This window comes from Dromiciops gliroides, chromosome 1, assembly GCF_019393635.1.
Source record: "Dromiciops gliroides isolate mDroGli1 chromosome 1, mDroGli1.pri, whole genome shotgun sequence".
Lineage (NCBI taxonomy): Eukaryota > Metazoa > Chordata > Mammalia > Microbiotheria > Microbiotheriidae > Dromiciops > Dromiciops gliroides.
The window spans coordinates 576737127-576755645 of NC_057861.1; the positions used below are offsets into that span (position 1 = coordinate 576737127).

General features: G+C 40.0%; 1 protein-coding gene and 1 non-coding gene across 2 annotated transcripts in view; both read right to left on the reverse strand.

The window, feature by feature from the left end:
• PGM5 (phosphoglucomutase 5) overlaps window positions 1–18519 on the reverse strand; it is a 237807-nt gene that overhangs the window by 69790 nt on the left and 149498 nt on the right. Inside the window, exons 8-9 of the mRNA XM_043965537.1 lie at window positions 8036–8171; window positions 972–1155 (exon numbers count right to left, since the gene is read on the reverse strand). Coding sequence (XP_043821472.1) covers window positions 972–1155; window positions 8036–8171 — 320 coding nt within the window. The remainder of the gene's footprint in view (window positions 1–971; window positions 1156–8035; window positions 8172–18519) is intronic.
• LOC122737409 lies at window positions 3767–3882 on the reverse strand. Its single transcript, XR_006354249.1, has one exon. It is a non-coding gene; the product is annotated as a U5 spliceosomal RNA (small nuclear RNA).

Here is an 18519-nt window from a genome sequence, read left to right on the forward strand (position 1 = left end):
TTCTTAACCTATATAGGGATGAAAAAATTGGTCTTGTTTCTACAGCAAGCCTAAAAATGCTCCCAGGGCAGTTCAGTGATAAGCATGTCACATACCCAGTAAGTGTCTGAGGCAGGATTTGAACTCAGACCTTCCTGACTAGCTCCAGAACTCTAATGCACTGCACTACCTATTCACTTAAATGCCTTTGCTTGTTCTATCCCCCCATGTCTCAAAAGCCCTTATACTTTTTTTCCTATAGAATTTCCTTTAAATTGCATCTCAATTCTGTGTATTTCTCATTCTTAAATGGGTTTCCTATAAGCAGCATTTTATCAGATTCTGATTTTTAATCCATTCTGCTATTCATTTCTGTTTTATGGGTGAGTTCATCCCCTTCACACCAAAAGTTATAATTATTATTTGCAAATTTCCCTCCATCTTATTTTTATTCACTATTGTCCTTCTCAGCCTCTTTTTCCCTTATCCCAATTATCTTATCCTCTCCCCTTACCCTCTTATTCCTTATTCTACCCACTCTTCTAAGAGTTCCTCAAATCCAAGCTCTTCCTGAAAGCCTTTCCAGGTGCCATCTGTCAATAATGGCTTTTCACATCAGTATCTCACACAAATGCCTTTTATTTTGCATATATTTATTGGGCATATTCTTATGTATGTACATGTTCTCTCCCTCAATGGAATGTTAACTCTTGAAGGAATTGTTTCATTTTTTTTTCTTTGTGCCCTTAGTACCTAATAGTTTTTTACACATGGTAGATATTTAAGATTGATTGACTATGTTTATTTGAGAATGCATTCTATCCCATTACACTATACATTCCATGAAAAGAAGGACCACATTATCTAAACTCTGCATCTCTCCCAAATACCTAGCAAATATATATAATGTTCATTGAATTGAATTGCAGAACCAGCTGAAGTGGTTGTCTACTGCACATTATTTCCCAAATGCTTTGACTCCCATTTAATACCTGTTTTTTGGTCACGGTGCCGTCCACAGGGTCCACGTATTCAAAGCTGTCTGTTTTTTCCACACTGTAGACATGACTCCCCACGGCAAACTGCTGGCCAGTGAATGACTTGTCAGTGACCAAGGCCTCCAGGTCTCGCATGATGTAATATGTCGTTTTTGGCTCTAGCCCCTCATAATCAAACCTGGTATGTAAGGAGAGACACAGTGAGAATAATCATAGAACCAGAAGGTTGGAAGGAACTTCTAAGGTCATCTGATCTTTTACCACTCCTTCCAGGCAATATACTGAACTGAAAAACATCTCATTAAAGTGGGGAGAGGAAGATGGCAATTCCATCCTTAGCTATCAGTAGGCCCTTTCCACCATTGTTTTATCTGAACAAACATTACAGAAAATAAGCATTTTTTTTTTTTGCGGGGCAATGGGGGTTAAGTGACTTGCCCAGGGTCACACAGCCAGTGTCAAGTGTCTGAGGCAGGATTTGAACTCAGGAACTCCTGAATCCAGGGCCAGTGCTTTATCCACTGCGCCACCTAGCCACCTCCAAAATAAGCACTTTCTTATAATAAACTTCATAAAACCCCTCACACAATACAAATAGAACATTTGAAACTGTGTTATCTCTTCCCAGAAACCCAATTTGGGAAACAGTGACTCTACAGAATGTCCTTTCTGAGTACCCTGCAGCCATATCAACCTGGCTGGGTTCTCTAGCCTGAGATGCCAAGAAGGTCTGGCTAAGCCAGTAAACACATGGAAAACCTTGGAAAAACACCTGTGCCCTACAGGAAATACTGCTGACACAAGCAGATGATGTTATTTCTGGGTATTAGAGAGGAATTGCCTGAAGAGGGAAGCTATACAGACATATGAAGCAGCCAGAAGGGACTAAATGCCTGAAGTATTGGCTAGCTGATGCTGAGGTTTACAGGACAATAGGCTGGAAGCTGGAAGGGACCTAAGAGCTTCTCTAGTTCAACCTTCTCATTTTACAGATGAGAAAACTGAATCCCAGAGAGTTATAAGTGGGTTGTCAAAGGTCATGCAGCTTGTAAATTAGAATGTAAACTTCTTGAGGGCAGGAACTGCCCTGCTTGCTAGTACTTTTTTTCTAACAATGGAATATGGTAAGTGCTTAATTAATGTTCTATCAATGTTTTACATAATTGCACTTGTATAATCTATATCTGACTGCTTACCACCTGAGGGGAGGAGGAGGAGGAAGAAGGGACAGAATTTGGAATTCAAAACTTTAAATAAAGTTTTTTTTTGTTGTTTTTTTTTGGTGAGACAATTGGGGTTAAGTGACTTGCCCAGGGTCACACAACTAGTAAGTGTTAAGTGTCTGAGGCCGCATTTGAATTCAGGTACTCCTGAATCCAGGGCCGGTGCTCTATCCACTGTGCCATCTAGCTGCCCCTAAATAAAGTATTTTTTAAATGTTCTATGAAGCTATCTAAGCCAAGACTTGAACACAGGTTTTCCAAGTCCAAATTCAGTCCTCTTTCCCCCCTACAACTCTCCAAAATTATCAACCATCTCTTAATTGCCAAAACTAATGTCCTTTTCTCAATTCTGATGTTTCTTGACTTCTCTGCAGCAATTGACAACGTTAATCACCTTCTCTTCCTGGATACTTTCTCCTCCCTGGGGTTCATGCTCTCTCCTGGTTCTTCTCCTGTGGGACTGATCCTTCTCACAACATAGGTACCTTCTAATGCTCTGTCTTATGCCCTTCTTTTTTCTCTCTATTCTTTTTCTGATTTCACTTGATCTCATCACCTCTCTTAGGTTCAATTATCATCTCTATGCAGATGATTCCTAGGCTTATATATTCAGACGTAGCTTCTCTCCTGAGCTGCAGTCATAGATCACCTTGATTTACCTTTTAGATATTTCAAACTGGATGTCTCGTACGCATGTCAAAATAGACCTCTATCACTATCTTTTGCCCCAAACCCTGTTCTCTTCCCAACTTCCCTATTCCTACTGTTATGGGCCCAGAGAAACCCAGAAGTTCTCTGGGGTACATCAAGGAACCTTCTCCTTGAGAAGCTAAACCAAAGGACAGACACACCTAAAGAGATAAGTGGAACCAGATGAGACTGAGCTAGTTTCCGGATTTCCACCCATCATTCTAGTCTCCCTCAACCCTGAGGAGATAAGATTAGGTGTGGCTGCTGCCTTTGTGTCCTGAGGAGATGGCTTGAGAGATCTCCAGCCACCCCTCACCCAATTCCTCCAGCCACCACCAGTGGGGGATGGTCCTCCCTCACTAAGGAAACTTTCCACAGTCAGATGGTCACCCCCATCAGTCCTCTATAAAAGTACCTGCCTGTCTCCTGCTCAAGGAGATTGGTATCTCAGAGCCACACTCTGTGCCATGCCTTTCTCCCCATGAGAAGAAGTCCAATGATTTCTCTCTTGATTCCCCTTCCCTTCCCTTGCCCCTAAATAAATGACTATCTTATTCTAATTGCTTTTGTGTGCAAGAGAGTGTAATTCTTTAAAGAGGAATTCCTAAGGACCCCAAACCCCTACCCCTATCCAAACCCCCTACGCTGTTTTCCCCACAACACTATCAAGGGCATGACCACCCTCCTAGACATTCAGACTTGAAATACTGGGGTCATTCTTCAATCTCACTCACCTCACATATGCAGTCAATTGCCAAATCATGTTTTTACCTTCACATATCTAGTATATATCCCCTTCTTTGGACTCATAACCACAGCCCTATTTCTTTTTTTTTTTTAAACTATGTTCATCTTTTCTTTATTGACAAAGAAATCATCCTCACCAAAGTGAGGCCTCGAAAAATTAGTTAATGACTCGTGATTGTTCCTCTCCACGGAAATCTTTAGTAAAAGGAGAAAGATTTATACGATCTGAAGAGAAACCAGAGTATATCACAGCCCTATTTTAAGCCCTCATCACTTTTTTTTTTTGGGGGGGGGCAGGGCAGTGAGGGTTAAGTGACTTGCCCAGGGTCACAGAGCTAGTAAGAGTTAAGTGTCTGAGGCCGGATTTGAACTCAGGTCCTCCTGAATCCAGGGTCAGTGGTTTATTTACCATGCCCCCTAGCTGCCCCTCCCCCCATCACTTCTTGCCTAAACTATGGCAATAGCTTTCTTACTGGTCTCCTTGCTTCAAGTCTCCTCACTTCAATTCATCCTCCACTTTGCTTCCAAGTTGATTTTTCTAAAGCATAAGTCTGATTGCATCAACTCCCCAACTACCACTCCTGTTTGGTGATCTCCAATGATTCCTTATTACTTCCAAGATCAAATATAAACTCCTCCATTTGGCTTCTTCCTACCTCTCCGTTAACCGTAAGACATGGTTCTACAGAGTCATACCCTGAACAACTTATATATTTCTGCAAATTAATTTACACAAGATCACTTGATCGCAGATTTAGAACTGGGTGGTACTTTAGAAGTCCCACTCCCACTCCCTGGTTTTTATAGATGAAGAAACTGGGACCCAGAGAGATTAATTTGGGATCTTAGTATCATAGATTTGGATCTCTAGGGGAAGAGACCTCAAGGGCCATGTGGTGCATCTCCTCCTTTGTGCTGCAGATTAAGAAACGGAGATTTAAAGAGGTAAAGAAATTTGCCCAAGATTACACAGGCAGTAAGTGGCAGAACCAGGCTTTAAACCCACTTGTGCAAAGTGACATAGATAGTAAGTGACAGAGTCAAGATACCCCCACAGTTCACCTTAATAAAACAGTACAGCAGTATTTAGTTGTTTTATAACCCTCCCAAAAAACAAAATGGAAATAAGCAATCAGCTTACTTCCCCAACCAATCTTCAACTAGCCATTGGTTGGGGTAAAGGGTAAAATTTACCCATTATTTGTACCCACTTCTCTTTTCCTTTGAATGCACGTGGTGTTTTGTTTGGCAAGAATTTGGTGTCTTAGTACATCTTCATACACGGACTGAAAGTGTCCCTGTGTGATATTCTCTAATATGGTCCTTGTTTTGAGAACACATTAGTCATAACACAATTTCTTCCCAATGCTGGCAGCAGACTAAATGGTCACCATACAAATCAGGAGACAGAAGACCCTTATTAAGCAAGGAATAATCAGACCTTGCTATCCTGGGAGAACTTGGCAGTGACAATAACTGGCTCAGGATGTGCTGAGTCAGACCAGCTTGTGCTGTCCAATGAGGTTTAGTGTTTAGCTTTGGGTCCCTTAGCCATAAGAATCCAAGTTCCTGGGCCCCTGTCATGAATAAAGGCTAAAGAAAGAAGTCTTTACCTGCCCCCAGATTTCTCATTTCAAGTGACACAAGAAAGTACTTTGAAGGCATCCATTGCATCTCAGCCCCCCCAAGACTGAACAGGCACAGCCAAGAGGCTAATATTTAATTTTCACTGAGCGTTGTATGACTGGAATTCAAAGTCACTCAGATATCACTTAGGAGTGTCATGGATTCCCTTTTCCTCTGATATTTATCTTAGCACATGACGGTGCAAGATGCAGGAAAAGACTCTTTATAAGAGCAAAGGCTATTTTAAAACCTACTTGAAACTCAAGCACCAGGTTCTAGCAGCTCTCAACAATGTAATTTGTGTTGTTTAGTTATTCGATCATGTCTGATTCTTCCTGTGCACCATAGAATGCTAGTACTATCCATGAGGTTTTCTTGGCAAGGATACTAGAGTGGTTTGCCATTTCCTTCTCCAATGGATTAGGGTAAACATAGGTTAAGTGACTTGCCCAGGATCAAACAGCTAGATATGAACTCAAGGCCAGATATGAACTCAAGTATTCCTGACTCCAGGCCCTCTATACACTGAATCACCCAGCTCCCTCAACAATGTAAAACTAAACAATATTTCTCTGGGATTTTCCTACATACATGTAATGTAAGCCTATGAGGGGCTTAGATCCAGTAAAATATAAGTTCCCTAAGGTGAGGGACTGCTATTTCCATTTGGTCTTTGTATCCTTAGTGTCTAGCAAAAAGCCGTACTCATTCATAGCAAGCACTTAATAAATACAATTGAATCAGTGATTATTGATATTGTTCAGTCATGTCCAACTATTTGTGACCCCACTCAGGATTTTCTTGGCAAAGATACTGCAGTGGGTTCCCATTTCCTTTTCCAGGACATTTTTTTTTTTGCAGGGCAATGAGGGTTGAGTGACTCACCCAGGGTCACACAGCTAGTAAGTGTCAAGTGTCTGAGGCTGGATTTAAACTCAGGTCCTCCTGAATTCAGAGCCGGTGCTTTATCCACTGTACCACCTAGGTGCCCTCTACTCCATGACATTTTAAAGATGAGGAAACTGAGGCAAAGAGGGTCAAGTGACTTTCCCAGGTAACATAGCTTAGAAGGGTCTGAGGACAGATTTATTTATTTATTATTATTATTATTTTTTTTTTTAGTGAGGCAATTGGGGTTAAGTGACTTGCCCAGGGTCACACAGCCAGTTAAGTATCAAGTGTCTGAGGCCAGATCCGAACTCAGGTACTCCTGACTCCAGGGCTGGTGCTCTATCCACTGCGCCATCTAGCTGCCCTGAGGACAGATTTAAATTTAGAAAGAAGAGTCTTTGTTACTCCAGGCCTGGCACTCTATCTACTATGCCACCTAGTTGCCCAGAATCAGTGGTATTCAAACTTTTCTTTCCTTTGAACCATCCATCTACCCCTAAACTTCTATAACTCACACTTGCTGTCATCTTTCTTAAATAAACTTCATCTTCTCTATTTCTCCAAACCCACAGTTGATTTTTGGCAACCAATTTTGTGCTTATGTGTTCAATGCTGTGATATCTATCCTAAACTCCGAATGCAAAATTGGGAGACGCAAGACCAGGTAGTAGCTCCAGCTTTGCTATTTATTGCCAGTGTGACCTTTAGCAAGTCATCAACCCTTTTGGGTGGGTCTCAGTTTCCTCATCTGCAAAATGAGAGTGTTGGACTTAAGTGACCTTCATGCTCTATGAACCTATGATTTCAGTTGAAGAGAAGCTATTAAAGGTAGTTGGAAGTCATGAAGACATTTTCCAGATAACAGGTATCAGGCATCCTATGAAGAAATGACCCTTCTCTTTATAAAGATAGAAACTTTTCTATTACTATATGTATAAAGTATTGAAATACTTAACATTGAAAAAATGGGATTCTAGCAAAGAACCACCTAGGTGAAGAGAGGAAAGGGGGTGGGGGGAGCCATCAACCTAGGAACTTGGGAAAGTAGGTAAAGCTAATGACTGGACCTGTTAAGTGGATCTAAAGAGTATCAGTCATTCTACCTCTGCAAATAGCATAGGAATTAAAGCATGTCCCATAGAAGTCAATCTAAAAGCCAAAACCTAAATGGAAGTACAAAGATAGTACTTCAGAAGGACTGGATAGGAAGGTGGGTTCATAGAGAATTGTGCACAAGGAAGACTTAGGGCTTAAAACAGAATCAGCAGGGGAAAGATAGGTGGCACAAGAGATTCCGGAGGACCTGAGTTCAAATCCAGCCTCAGACACTTGACATTTAATAGCTGTGTGACTCTAGGCAAGTCACTTAGTGCTCATTGCCCTGCAAAACAAACAAACAAACAAAAAAACAGGGTCAGCACTAAGATGGCAGCTAGGTGGTGCAGTGGATAGAGCACTGGGCTTGGCATCAGAAAGACTCATCTTCCTGAGTTCAAATCCAGCCTCAGACACTTACTAGCTGTGTGACCCTGGATAAGTCATTAACCCTGTTTGCTCCAGTATCCTCATCTGCAAAATAAACTGGAGAAGGAAATGGCAAACCACTCCAATATCTTTGCTAGGAAAACCACAAATGGGGTCATAAAGAGTCAGACACGACTGAAATGACTGAACGACAACAAAATGTGTAAAGCCCATAGCTGGCAAAGAACACTATTACCATTCATTAGAAGTTTATTGCTTCACAGAGCCACTCCTTATGCTTCCCTTGTATCTTACCTGAGACCTCTCTATAGATATTCTAGTCACTTAGGGCACTGAGAACCACTTTCCAAAATGTTTCTCCCAGGTGCATATTCATAACCTTGATCAAACCCTCACCTGCAGTAGTAGTGGCGACCAAATTTGGCCCAGTGGTCTCGAACAATTTCCTCCACACTCTGTTTTCGGGCTGCAATGATGGAAAGCCAGACCAAGACTGCCCAAAGTCCATCCTTTTCACGAAGGTGATCAGAACCTAAGGGAGAAATACATACTCTGCTTAGAGCTAGTCTTTGTTTGTAAAGACAAACTTTAAACAAAATCAGAAGTCTAGCTTAGAATGATTTGTTTGATTCTGGATGAAAATAACTGGCTATATCCTTTGAGTTAATACTGATACCCAGAGATACACTTGTATTTCTACAAAAGACAAAAGTGTGCATTTCAAATAAAAAATGCACACATACGTACATGTTAATATATATAAACATACACACATATGCCTTGATATTCCCTATCTGTAATGAATGACATAAAAAGCTAATATCGGGGCAGCTAGGTGGCGCAGTGGATAAAGGACCAGCCCTGGATTCAGGAGGACCTGAGTTCAAATCTGACCTTAGATACTTATTAGCTGTGTGACCCTGGGCAAGTCACTTAACCCCAATTGCCTCACGAAAAAAAAAAAAAAGCTAATATGCATGTATATAGCAATGTCATTCATGTATGGAGACAAATCCAACTATTATTTAGAAGGGGAGAAATAGAAGCAATTCCTTAAAAGAATCTGAATAAATGAAGCATGAGTATGAATGAGTAGAGCTCCTCACATTGGAGAGAGTGTTGGACTTGGAGCCAAGAAGTCCTCAGTTCAAATCTCACCTCTGACACTTAGTAGTGGGACAAATCACTTGATATCTATGAGTCTCAGTTTTCCTCATCTGTAAAGTTGAGATGAAAATAATACCTGAAATACCTTCCTTATAGGGTCATTGTGAGTCAGTCAATTAATAAACATTTATTAAGTACCTACTATGTGCCAGGCAGTGTCCTAATTATTACTATTATTGTTATTATTTGGTTCAAATGAGATAAAAATACTTAAAGGACTTTGGAAACTTTTAAGTGTTAAATGTCGTTCATTTCTGTTCCCCCCATCCCCTGCCAAAATGCCAATGTTTAAACAAAAACAAGAAAAGGGCCACTTTATTCATTAATGACCTCTGAAATAAATGTCATCGATACTGGCCAGTTCCCTGAAAAACACATTGCATAAGCTCTTTTTGCAGTAGCAAAGAATTGGAATCTAAGAGGTACTCATCAATTGGGAAATGGTTGAATAAACTATGGCATATGATTGTGATAGAATACTATTGTGCTGTAAGAAATGATGAAGAGGGCAGTTTCAGAGAAACCTAGGAAGATTTATATTAACTGATGTAGAATGAAGTGAGCAGAACTAGGAGAACAATTTATACAATAACAATACTGTAAAGACAAACAACTTTAAAACTTAGAAATTCTAATCAACACAATGACTAAACACTATTCTAGAGAACACATGGTAAAATAAGGTGCCCATATCCTGACAAATAGGTGATGGACTCAGAATATTAACTGAGGTTGGGGTTTTTTTTTTTTCCACATTGCCAATGTAGCAATTGTTTTGCTTGGCAATACATGTTTTTAACAGGTTTTATTTTTCTTTGTATCTCATCTGGGGTTAGGAGAAGTGGGAAGAGAAGATAGATTTTCATTGATTGAAAAAATAAAATTTAATTTAAAAAATACAAAGAAGGGAACAGAAAGAAGATCAGGAAGTAAGGTAGGCATTTTGAATTACATATATGTATACAAATAAATATATGTTGAAGAAAGCTATATGGTTTTATGATTTTTTTAAATGAAGAAAACAGAAAATTTACTGCATAGTTATTCAGACATCTAATTTGGGGTCATTTTTACTCTTTCTCAAGAAACCAAGGGAAATTTTTACCCGACATTTATTGTTCTTCTCCACAAGTACAAATGCCCCCCCCCCTTAGAAAAGATGAACAGGGAGTTATGAGTCATTAGTTTTCAGAAAAATGGGATGAGGAGCCAGAGACTATTTGAGGCTTTTGGTACTAAGATATTGTTCATCAAAAAGGTGCTCTCAGACTCCAATAAGTCCAGATACAGTGAGAGGGAAGAGAGAAAGAGGAAATAAAGGGAACATAAAAAAAGAAAAGAAAAGAAAGAAAGAATGAGAAGGAAAGAAAGGAAGAAAGGAAGAACCAAAGGAAGAAAAGGAGGGAAGGAAGGAAGGAAGGGAGAGAGGAAGGAAAATGGGAGGAAAGAAAGGAGGCAGGGAGGAAAGAGACAGAAATACTTGAATCATCCTCACTGATGTACAGAAAAGCTGTCTTGACATCTGTTCCACCTAGCTACAATTCTATTTCTCCTCATTATATTTACCATGTTAAATGTTGTTGGCTCAGGGAACTTTGGTGGCAAGATATAAAAGCACCTACACAACTGAGAAGCAGGCACTAGCCAAGGTGGTTTAAATCAAAATGAAAATGAATTACCTGTCTGGCTCTTGCCAGTACTGATGAACAGGCAGCTGATGAAATGTCTAGGCCAGTGCCCATGGCTGCCTCTGTAAAACGGACCCTCAGCATTACTCATCACACCATCATGTTACTCTAACCTCATCTAACAAACTCTTCACACTGCTACAAAAATGGAAGTCATTTGGAAGGCATTGGTACAGCTCCATGATTAGCTGCCAAAAAAACAAGGCTGGGAAATACTGCCCAACAGAACCACTTCAAAACCTTTTGTCCTTTTATAGCTGAAAAATTACATTTATTTACTGGCCAGAGCAAAATACTCTCTTGTCCTAAAACATGAGCTTTGCTTCTTTAATAATAATAATAATAACAACAATAATAATAATAATAATAATAATAACCTTCAGCTGGATTACATTTCCTGGAAATCTAAACATTAGTAGCTATTAAACTTGTATGATAAGATGTCATAATTTAGCAACAGAGAGATGTGAAGTGCTTTTAACTGCTTCAAAATAACACCCCAACCATTTGCAGCCAACAGCCTAGTAAATTTTCTCTTGGCTTAGACTTTCCCTTGTAAGAGTTAAAGATTTGCCAAATTTCATGTGGGGTCAAAGAATCAGGTGAGGGGGGAAACTATGGTGGTCTAATCCCCATTATGGACTGAAGTTGGTCTGGGCTGATAACTACATGTCAATTACATAGATGTTTTCTCTGGAAGATCTTGGTGTGCTTTTGAGAAAGGGAAAAAACAACCTTTCTTTTAATGTCTATATGAGGTAGTTGAACCATACTCTTGTTTCAGTGACAAGTAATGTGAGCCAAAAATTCCAAACTTGAAGTGTCAAGCACAACTTCCAGTGTCATAGGGAAAACTTGTGCTTGGAAACATTAAACTGAATTTGTTGGAATACTAGTTGGGATCCTCAAGCAACCAATTCCTCTTTGTAAGCACATCTTAGACTTACATCTACCGATATCCCCAGAGCATTGCATTTTCTCTGTGTTCAGTACTATTCAATTATACTGCAAGCCCACTGGGTTGGGTTTTGGCACTGTCTTGCACACCTCTTATATCTTATATAGTCTCTATATTGTATAGTCTGAGGAAGAAAAGAGATAGTGACAAGAAGACATCTGTGAACTGAGCTCTGAAGTCCCTTCCAGCTCTAAATCCTTGGTCCTGTGATACAAAGTAAAATAAGCCGAACCAAGAGAATATTATTCACAATGATCACAATCATGCAAAGGAAAGCATGAAAAGCCACCAGAATCCAGATGAGTGCAGACATTCGACAGAAAGACGCAATAATGCATTGGCCAATCTTGACTCTAGATAACTTTTGATGAAATATAAACTCCTTTTCCTCAGTGAGGAAGCAGTGGGCTACAAATATGGAATGAAGTACATGATATTCTTAGACATGATCAATATGTCTGTTTCCTTTGTTTAACTTTGCTTCTTTGTTACAAGAATTCTATAGTGGGTGGTTAAACACCAGGGATACAAAAAGAGGCAAAAGATAGTCTCTGCTCTCAAGGAGCTTACAATCTAATAGAAGAGATAACTTGCAAACAGATATATGCAAAGCAAGCTATATATAGGATAAAGAGGAAATAATTAACAGAAGGAAGACACTGGAATTAAGAGGCATGGGAAAGGCTTCCTATAGAAGGTAGGATCTTAGTTGGGATATAAAGAAAGTCCCGGAGAACAGAACAAAAGAGGGAAAACTGGCTTTCTGATCACAAGGAAGGAAGGTAGTGAGAGGAGGGTCATTCTATAGCTAGGCTGCCATAAAACCTAGAATCACTTCAAGTGTTAGAAAAGACATATGTTTATAGGCTTAAAGATCTAAAGCTAGACACTTTAAAGCTTTAAGCCTCAGAGGCTACATAATCCAACCTCTTCGTTTTACAGAGGAGGAAACTGAGGCCCAGGGAAATTACTTAAGATTTTTCCTGCTGTTTCCTCCTCAGTAAAATGAGGGGATTAAACTAAATAACACTTACATAGTAATATCACATACATTGTTGTTTATCCTTCATTCTCAAAGAGGACCATGACATTGGAGTGATGTCATGATTTGCACTGAATTGTATTTAAGTGACGGAGGGCTGTGCAAGGTCACTAACTTTACTGTCTCCTCCAGAGCCATCTGGGTCCAGTGGCAAGATATATATATCAGGATTGGCGATAGCCCTGGATGTTTAAGGCAATTGACCAGGCTCACATAGCTAGTAAGTGTCTGAAGTGAGATTTGAACTTAGGTCCTCCCAACTTCAGGGCTGGTGCTGTACCACCTAACTGCCCCTAATATCACATATATAGTAAGGTTCAGAGGGAGGATTTGAACCCAAGTACTCTGATCCAAGAGCCAAGGCTTTTTGTATCACATTGCCCATCAGTCCCACTGTTGCTATCAGTATTGCAAGGAGCTCTCTCTCTCTCTCTCTCTCTCTCTCTCTCTCTCTCTCTCTCTCTCTCTCTCTCTCTCTCTCTCTCTCCCTCCCTCCCTCCCTCCCTCTCTCCCTCCCTCCCTCTCCCCTCCCTCCCTCCCTCTCCCCTCCCTCCCTCCTTATATATGTCATTGAAGATGAGAAAACATTAAGTTGAAGTAATAGTTCAAATAGGCAAAAGCTCTCCTTATTTTGCAATTTCTTATGCTCAGATCTGCTACTAGGTATTAAAATACCCAGCGAAATTCTCACTGACAATTCTATGTATTTGTACCTCTGTACCTGCATCACTGACAGTGTAATCTTCTGAAACTTGAATAACATGTATTTCTGATTTCTTTTCTGACCAAATATTGATCGAATACTGATCAAAGTAGAAGGGTTGTGAAGAAAACTGATCTATATTCTTAAAGCTGGCTCTGCTCCTGCCTCTCTGGATTTTTTCTGCCATCCTCAACAGTCTTTTCATCCTGGAATATGCCTCTTTCCTTATGGCTTTCTCATGCTGAAAGATCCCTCCATCCCTGTGGTTCTTCCTCTGATTGGTGAATTCCTCCTGAAACCTCCATTTCTTGGGGGGGGGGGGGAATGTGTGGCAATGAGGGTTAAGTGACTTGCCCGGGGTCACACAGCTAGCAAGTGTCAAATGTCTGAGGCCACATTTGAACTCTAGTCCTCCTGAATCCAGGGCTGGTGCTTTATCTAGTGTGCCACCTAGTTGCCCTGTAAAACCTCCATTTTGAGGAAATGTCCAAGCCAGTAATGTTCACTCCTCTCCCTGCCATAATTAATAAATGTCTTATCTACCCATAAGTACTGAGAAAATAGAACATGCTTTACTTCACTATAATCAGAACTGTGTCCTTGAACATGGTTGTTCCTTTTTTTTATTGGCTTAAAATTCCCATGGCTGGAAGTAGGTATAAAAAAAGGTTACATTTTGTTAAAAATTTCACTAGTCTCTCCTCTACCATTTGTCAACACTGGGATTTGTTTTATCCATAAACATCCCCATTGTTCCTTATAGACATTTGTCTTCTTTTAGCTAAAAAAGTACTCTCATGCATGTCTTGACTATTTAAAAAATATGTAATTCCAATTACCTCCAAGGAATTTTCTCCAAATAGTAATGATGATGTGTAATCCCAGACTCAGAAGATTAATGAAACACCACACAAATTGCTAATGGATCTAATCATCACTGCTAAAACTCAGATTCAGAAATTCTAGGTTTGTCTCATTAAGAAAATGTAAATAGTTTCCCATTTTCACCTACACCAAGGTGCCATTAAAGAGTATCTTAGAATGATGAACATAAACAATCCTACTGTTTGGGAAAAAATTCTTAGAGGCAACTGGTATGAACTAACTAGGCCTCTTCTTTTTTGTTCAAATTTGGTGGTGAAAGAGAATGGACTCTGGGCTCTAGCTAGATGCCACTGGCCTTCCTCAGGGAGGTGACTCATTCTGTAGTCAGCCACAGGAACATGACTTCTCCTAGTCCTTTTGCCTAAATAATCTGTGAAGACTTTAACCAAGTGTGCTAATCTAGAAAAAACCATTCAAATAAGGTCACTCAATGGAAGTTACTGGCAGGTTTTAATAGCTGGTAATGACAAGAGATATGAATTAATAGCACATGACTTAAACCGTGCTTTCTATGAAGCCAATAAGGATCAACTATATATTTTTTCTAAATTAGCAGCTTTACAAACATGAGATTCCATATGGGGCAGTGGAAAGAGAACTGAGCCAGAAATCACAAGACCTGAATTCTATCTAGCCCAAGCTCATCCAGTGATTAGTTAGAGGTGCTCGACTCCTTTGCATAGTCTTTCTGGGACTTGGTTTCCTATAAAATGAGAGGGCTGGATTAGATGATCTCTCAGATCACTTCCAGCTTTATAATTTTATCGAAGAATTGTTTTTAAGTTACAAAATAGACTGATAAAACTTACTAGTTCATGAATAGACAGGAGGCTTTAGAGACCATATTTTTGGCCAAGAATCTCTTTCATACTACCCTCTCTCTACAAGTGGTCCCCCTAGCCTTTGCTTGAAGACCTGTAGTGAGTGGGAATGCCTTCCCTCCTAAGGTTACACATTTCACTTGAGGGTGACTAACTCTCAGAAAACTTTTCTTTAAACCAAGCTGAAGTCTTACTCAATGAAGCTTTTGCCCATCACTTTGCCCTCAGGGGCCCAAAATACCAAATCTGATCCCTCTTCCCATGACAGCCTTTCACGTTTTTGAAAATAGTTATTGTGTTCTCCTTAAAGTTTTCCAGATTGAACACACCTAGTTCCTTTTACCCATATCTCAGATTGGTTTCCCTTCACCTTCCTGATTGACATCTGGATTCTCTCCAGAGTGAGAGTGTTCTCCTTAAAATGTGGTGTCCCCAAATGCATGAACAAGTAGTTGTAAAGCACTTGCTTAGGTGCCAGGCACTGCTCAAAACACAAGAAATACAAATACAAGTATCCTTGTCCTCAAAGAGCTTACATTCTAACAGATATTTTCAGTCCAATGTCATGTGCAAACTGGTTATTTTATAATCTCTGGCTTATATTAATCTAATTCAAGAGCCTAGATTAATGTCATCACCAGCGGAGCACATTTGAAGAAAAACTCTAGGCCCAACTAAATTCCCCGCATCCCTAATATCACTTGTGCTTAACATAATTACCTTTGTCTTTCCAACTTTCAAATTGGAAATATAACTCTATATCTGTACATATATACATATTCATAGACAAAGACATATACATACCTTATATATATACATATATGTATATGCATGTGTTTATGTGTATATCTATATCTATCTATCTATGTGTGTGTGTGTGCGCATGTGCACAAGCTAGGTGCCTGGCCTGGAGTCAAAAAGACTTATCTTTCTGAGTTCAAATCTAGCCTCAGACAAATTTAGCTGTGTGACCCTGGGCAAGTCACTTAATCTTGTTTTCTTCAATTTCCTCCTCTGTAAAATGAGCTGGAGAAGGAAATGGCAAAACACTCCAGTATCTTTGCTGAGAAAACCCCAAATGAGGTTATAAAGAGTTGGACACGACTAAAAAAACCTAAATAACAAAATGTATATATGTATGCCCGTGTACACATACTATATATATAATATATACACACACACATATATATACATATATGTATATACACACACATATAGTATACATATACATACATAATATACACATACATAATGGCTACGAAAGAGAGCCAGCCTCAGAATCAGGATGAACTACATTCAAGTTCTCCTCCCTTCTGACACATACAAACTGATAGAAAATATAACCCTTGGCAAGTCACTTAATTTCTCAGTATCTCAAGCAACTCTCAAGACTGCTAAGTTGCAAAGAGTACCAGTTTGCATTAGTAGACTTGCCTACATTGATATAATCACAGGTCCGGTCAAATTTTATTTCATTGGTTTCAAGAGCTTCTCTATGAATAAACCCCCTCTACCATTGCTTATAGGTAAGCATTCTATAACTTATATAGTGTTAGAGGATTGCCTGAAAAGCTGGGAACTTACCAAATTTGCCTAAGGTCACATAATCAGTTAATAGATGTCCCAGAGAGAATATGAATGCTGGTTTTCCTGACCTTGAGTCCAGGTTTTTGTACTATGGTGTACTGCATTCACTTGTTCTGAGCCTCACATGTCTGAAAACATCCTCTACAACTCCCTTCTCACCCCAAAATGCATATCTATTTTGTAAACTATAATTAATTCACCCTTAAATGAACATGTATATATTATAAAATATAACTAATTTTAGAAAAAAGATTCCCCATCTCCCATCTGAAACATTACCATTACCTGAAAAGAGACTGGCTATTACAAATGCAGATGGCCTCATCTTTGGAGCAAGGGAAAGTGCGTGCTACCCAACATTCCCTCCCTCACCCCCGGTCTATGCATTTTTCTGGAGAAGTGTCCTTGATAGGCAGTCCTCCTTTTATGCTTCTGTAACCTCATTTCTTGCTCACAGAGGATTGGCTGAGGATACTGGCTTCCCAAGGTCCTGGGCAGGCCACAGGCTGAAAGAAGAATTTCATGATGTTTTTGTTCATTTGTTTGGGGTTTTGTATTTTCTTGTTTGTTTTTGTCTTTTGCTGTCCTAGAACAGGTAACTCTGGGCACTTTCTCCTGAGACAACTTGGGACTATGTTCCCTACTGGGGCTTCCTAGCAAGTAATGGTTGCCTTGGGAGGCAGCATGATATAATAGATAGTCCATTGGACTTGGGATCATGAAGACCTGTGCTTAAATCCTGCCTCAGACACTTATTAGCTGTATGATTCTGGACAAGTTCTTTAATCTTCTATACCCTGATGCTTTTAACTGTAAAATGAGAGGGACTGGACTCAGCAACCCCTCACATGTCTTTTGGATCTAGATCTATGATCCTGTGTTATTTTAAGAGCACTTGACTTTGGCTTTGGAGGGTCACATTTGAATCAGGAGTGGAGGGCCTGCTTGTAGGAAGTTTTCATGCAGCCAGTGGAACAAGAAACCCTGACTACTATGGGGCTAGTGAGCTTTAATTCAATCTTCTTTAGACTATGTAGCTGTCATTCTCCCACATACTCTTAGGTCCTGGCCTGCATGATAACCTGGCCTCTAAGACATCATTCTTGTTTTTTTGTTTGTTTGTTTTTTTGTTTTTTTGGGTTTTTTTTAGGCAATGGGGGTTAAGTGACTTGTCCATGGTCACACAGCTAGTAAGTGTTAAGTGTCTGAGGCCGGATTTGAACTCAGGTACTCCTGAATCCAGGGCCGGTGCTTTAACCACTGCGCCATCTAGCTGCCCCCCTAAGACATCATTCTTTAGCCCACTTTGCTGTCAATGCAATCAGCTTCTCTCCCTATCACTTCCTATCAGACCATAAGCTGTTCAGGAAACAATGGAATCCTAATTGCTTTTTTTTTGTTTGTTTGTTTTTGGTTTTTTTTGCAGGCAATGGGGGTTAAGTGACTTGCCCAGGGTCACACAGCTAGTAAGTGTCAAGTGTCTGAGGCCGGATTTGAACTCAGGCACTCCTGAATTCAGGGCCGGTGCTTTAACCACTGCGCCATCTAGCTGCCCCCCTAACTGCTTTTTAGACTCTTACACTGGACCCCATCTTTTTCCAGCATAGAGGTTGATAGTTTTTAAAGGATCCTAAAAGGAGTTTCAGTTTTCAGGCAGTTCAAGGAGGCTCCTAGGGACATCAGTCACCGCGCTGCTGAGCTCAGGCCCACTTCATACTGAATTGCACATGTGCGCACACAGTCCATAGGAGAAATGGCTCTCAAAGTGCTAGTAATGCAGTCAACACAGCCTCCATCACCTAGTTCTGCACCCCAGCTAGTACTCTTCTGGCCAGTGCCAGCAAAAACACTTTTTCCCCCTTCATATAAATTCTTAAGGGTCTCCCGAAATTCAGGAAAGTTGACTAAACTGACCACAAATGAGGAAAAGAAAACATAAGCACACTCCATTAATTCAGAAACTACTTACTGAGATAATGATCCTTTGAAGGACAGGGGTAACAATGGAAAGACCATTGGGTATAGAGTC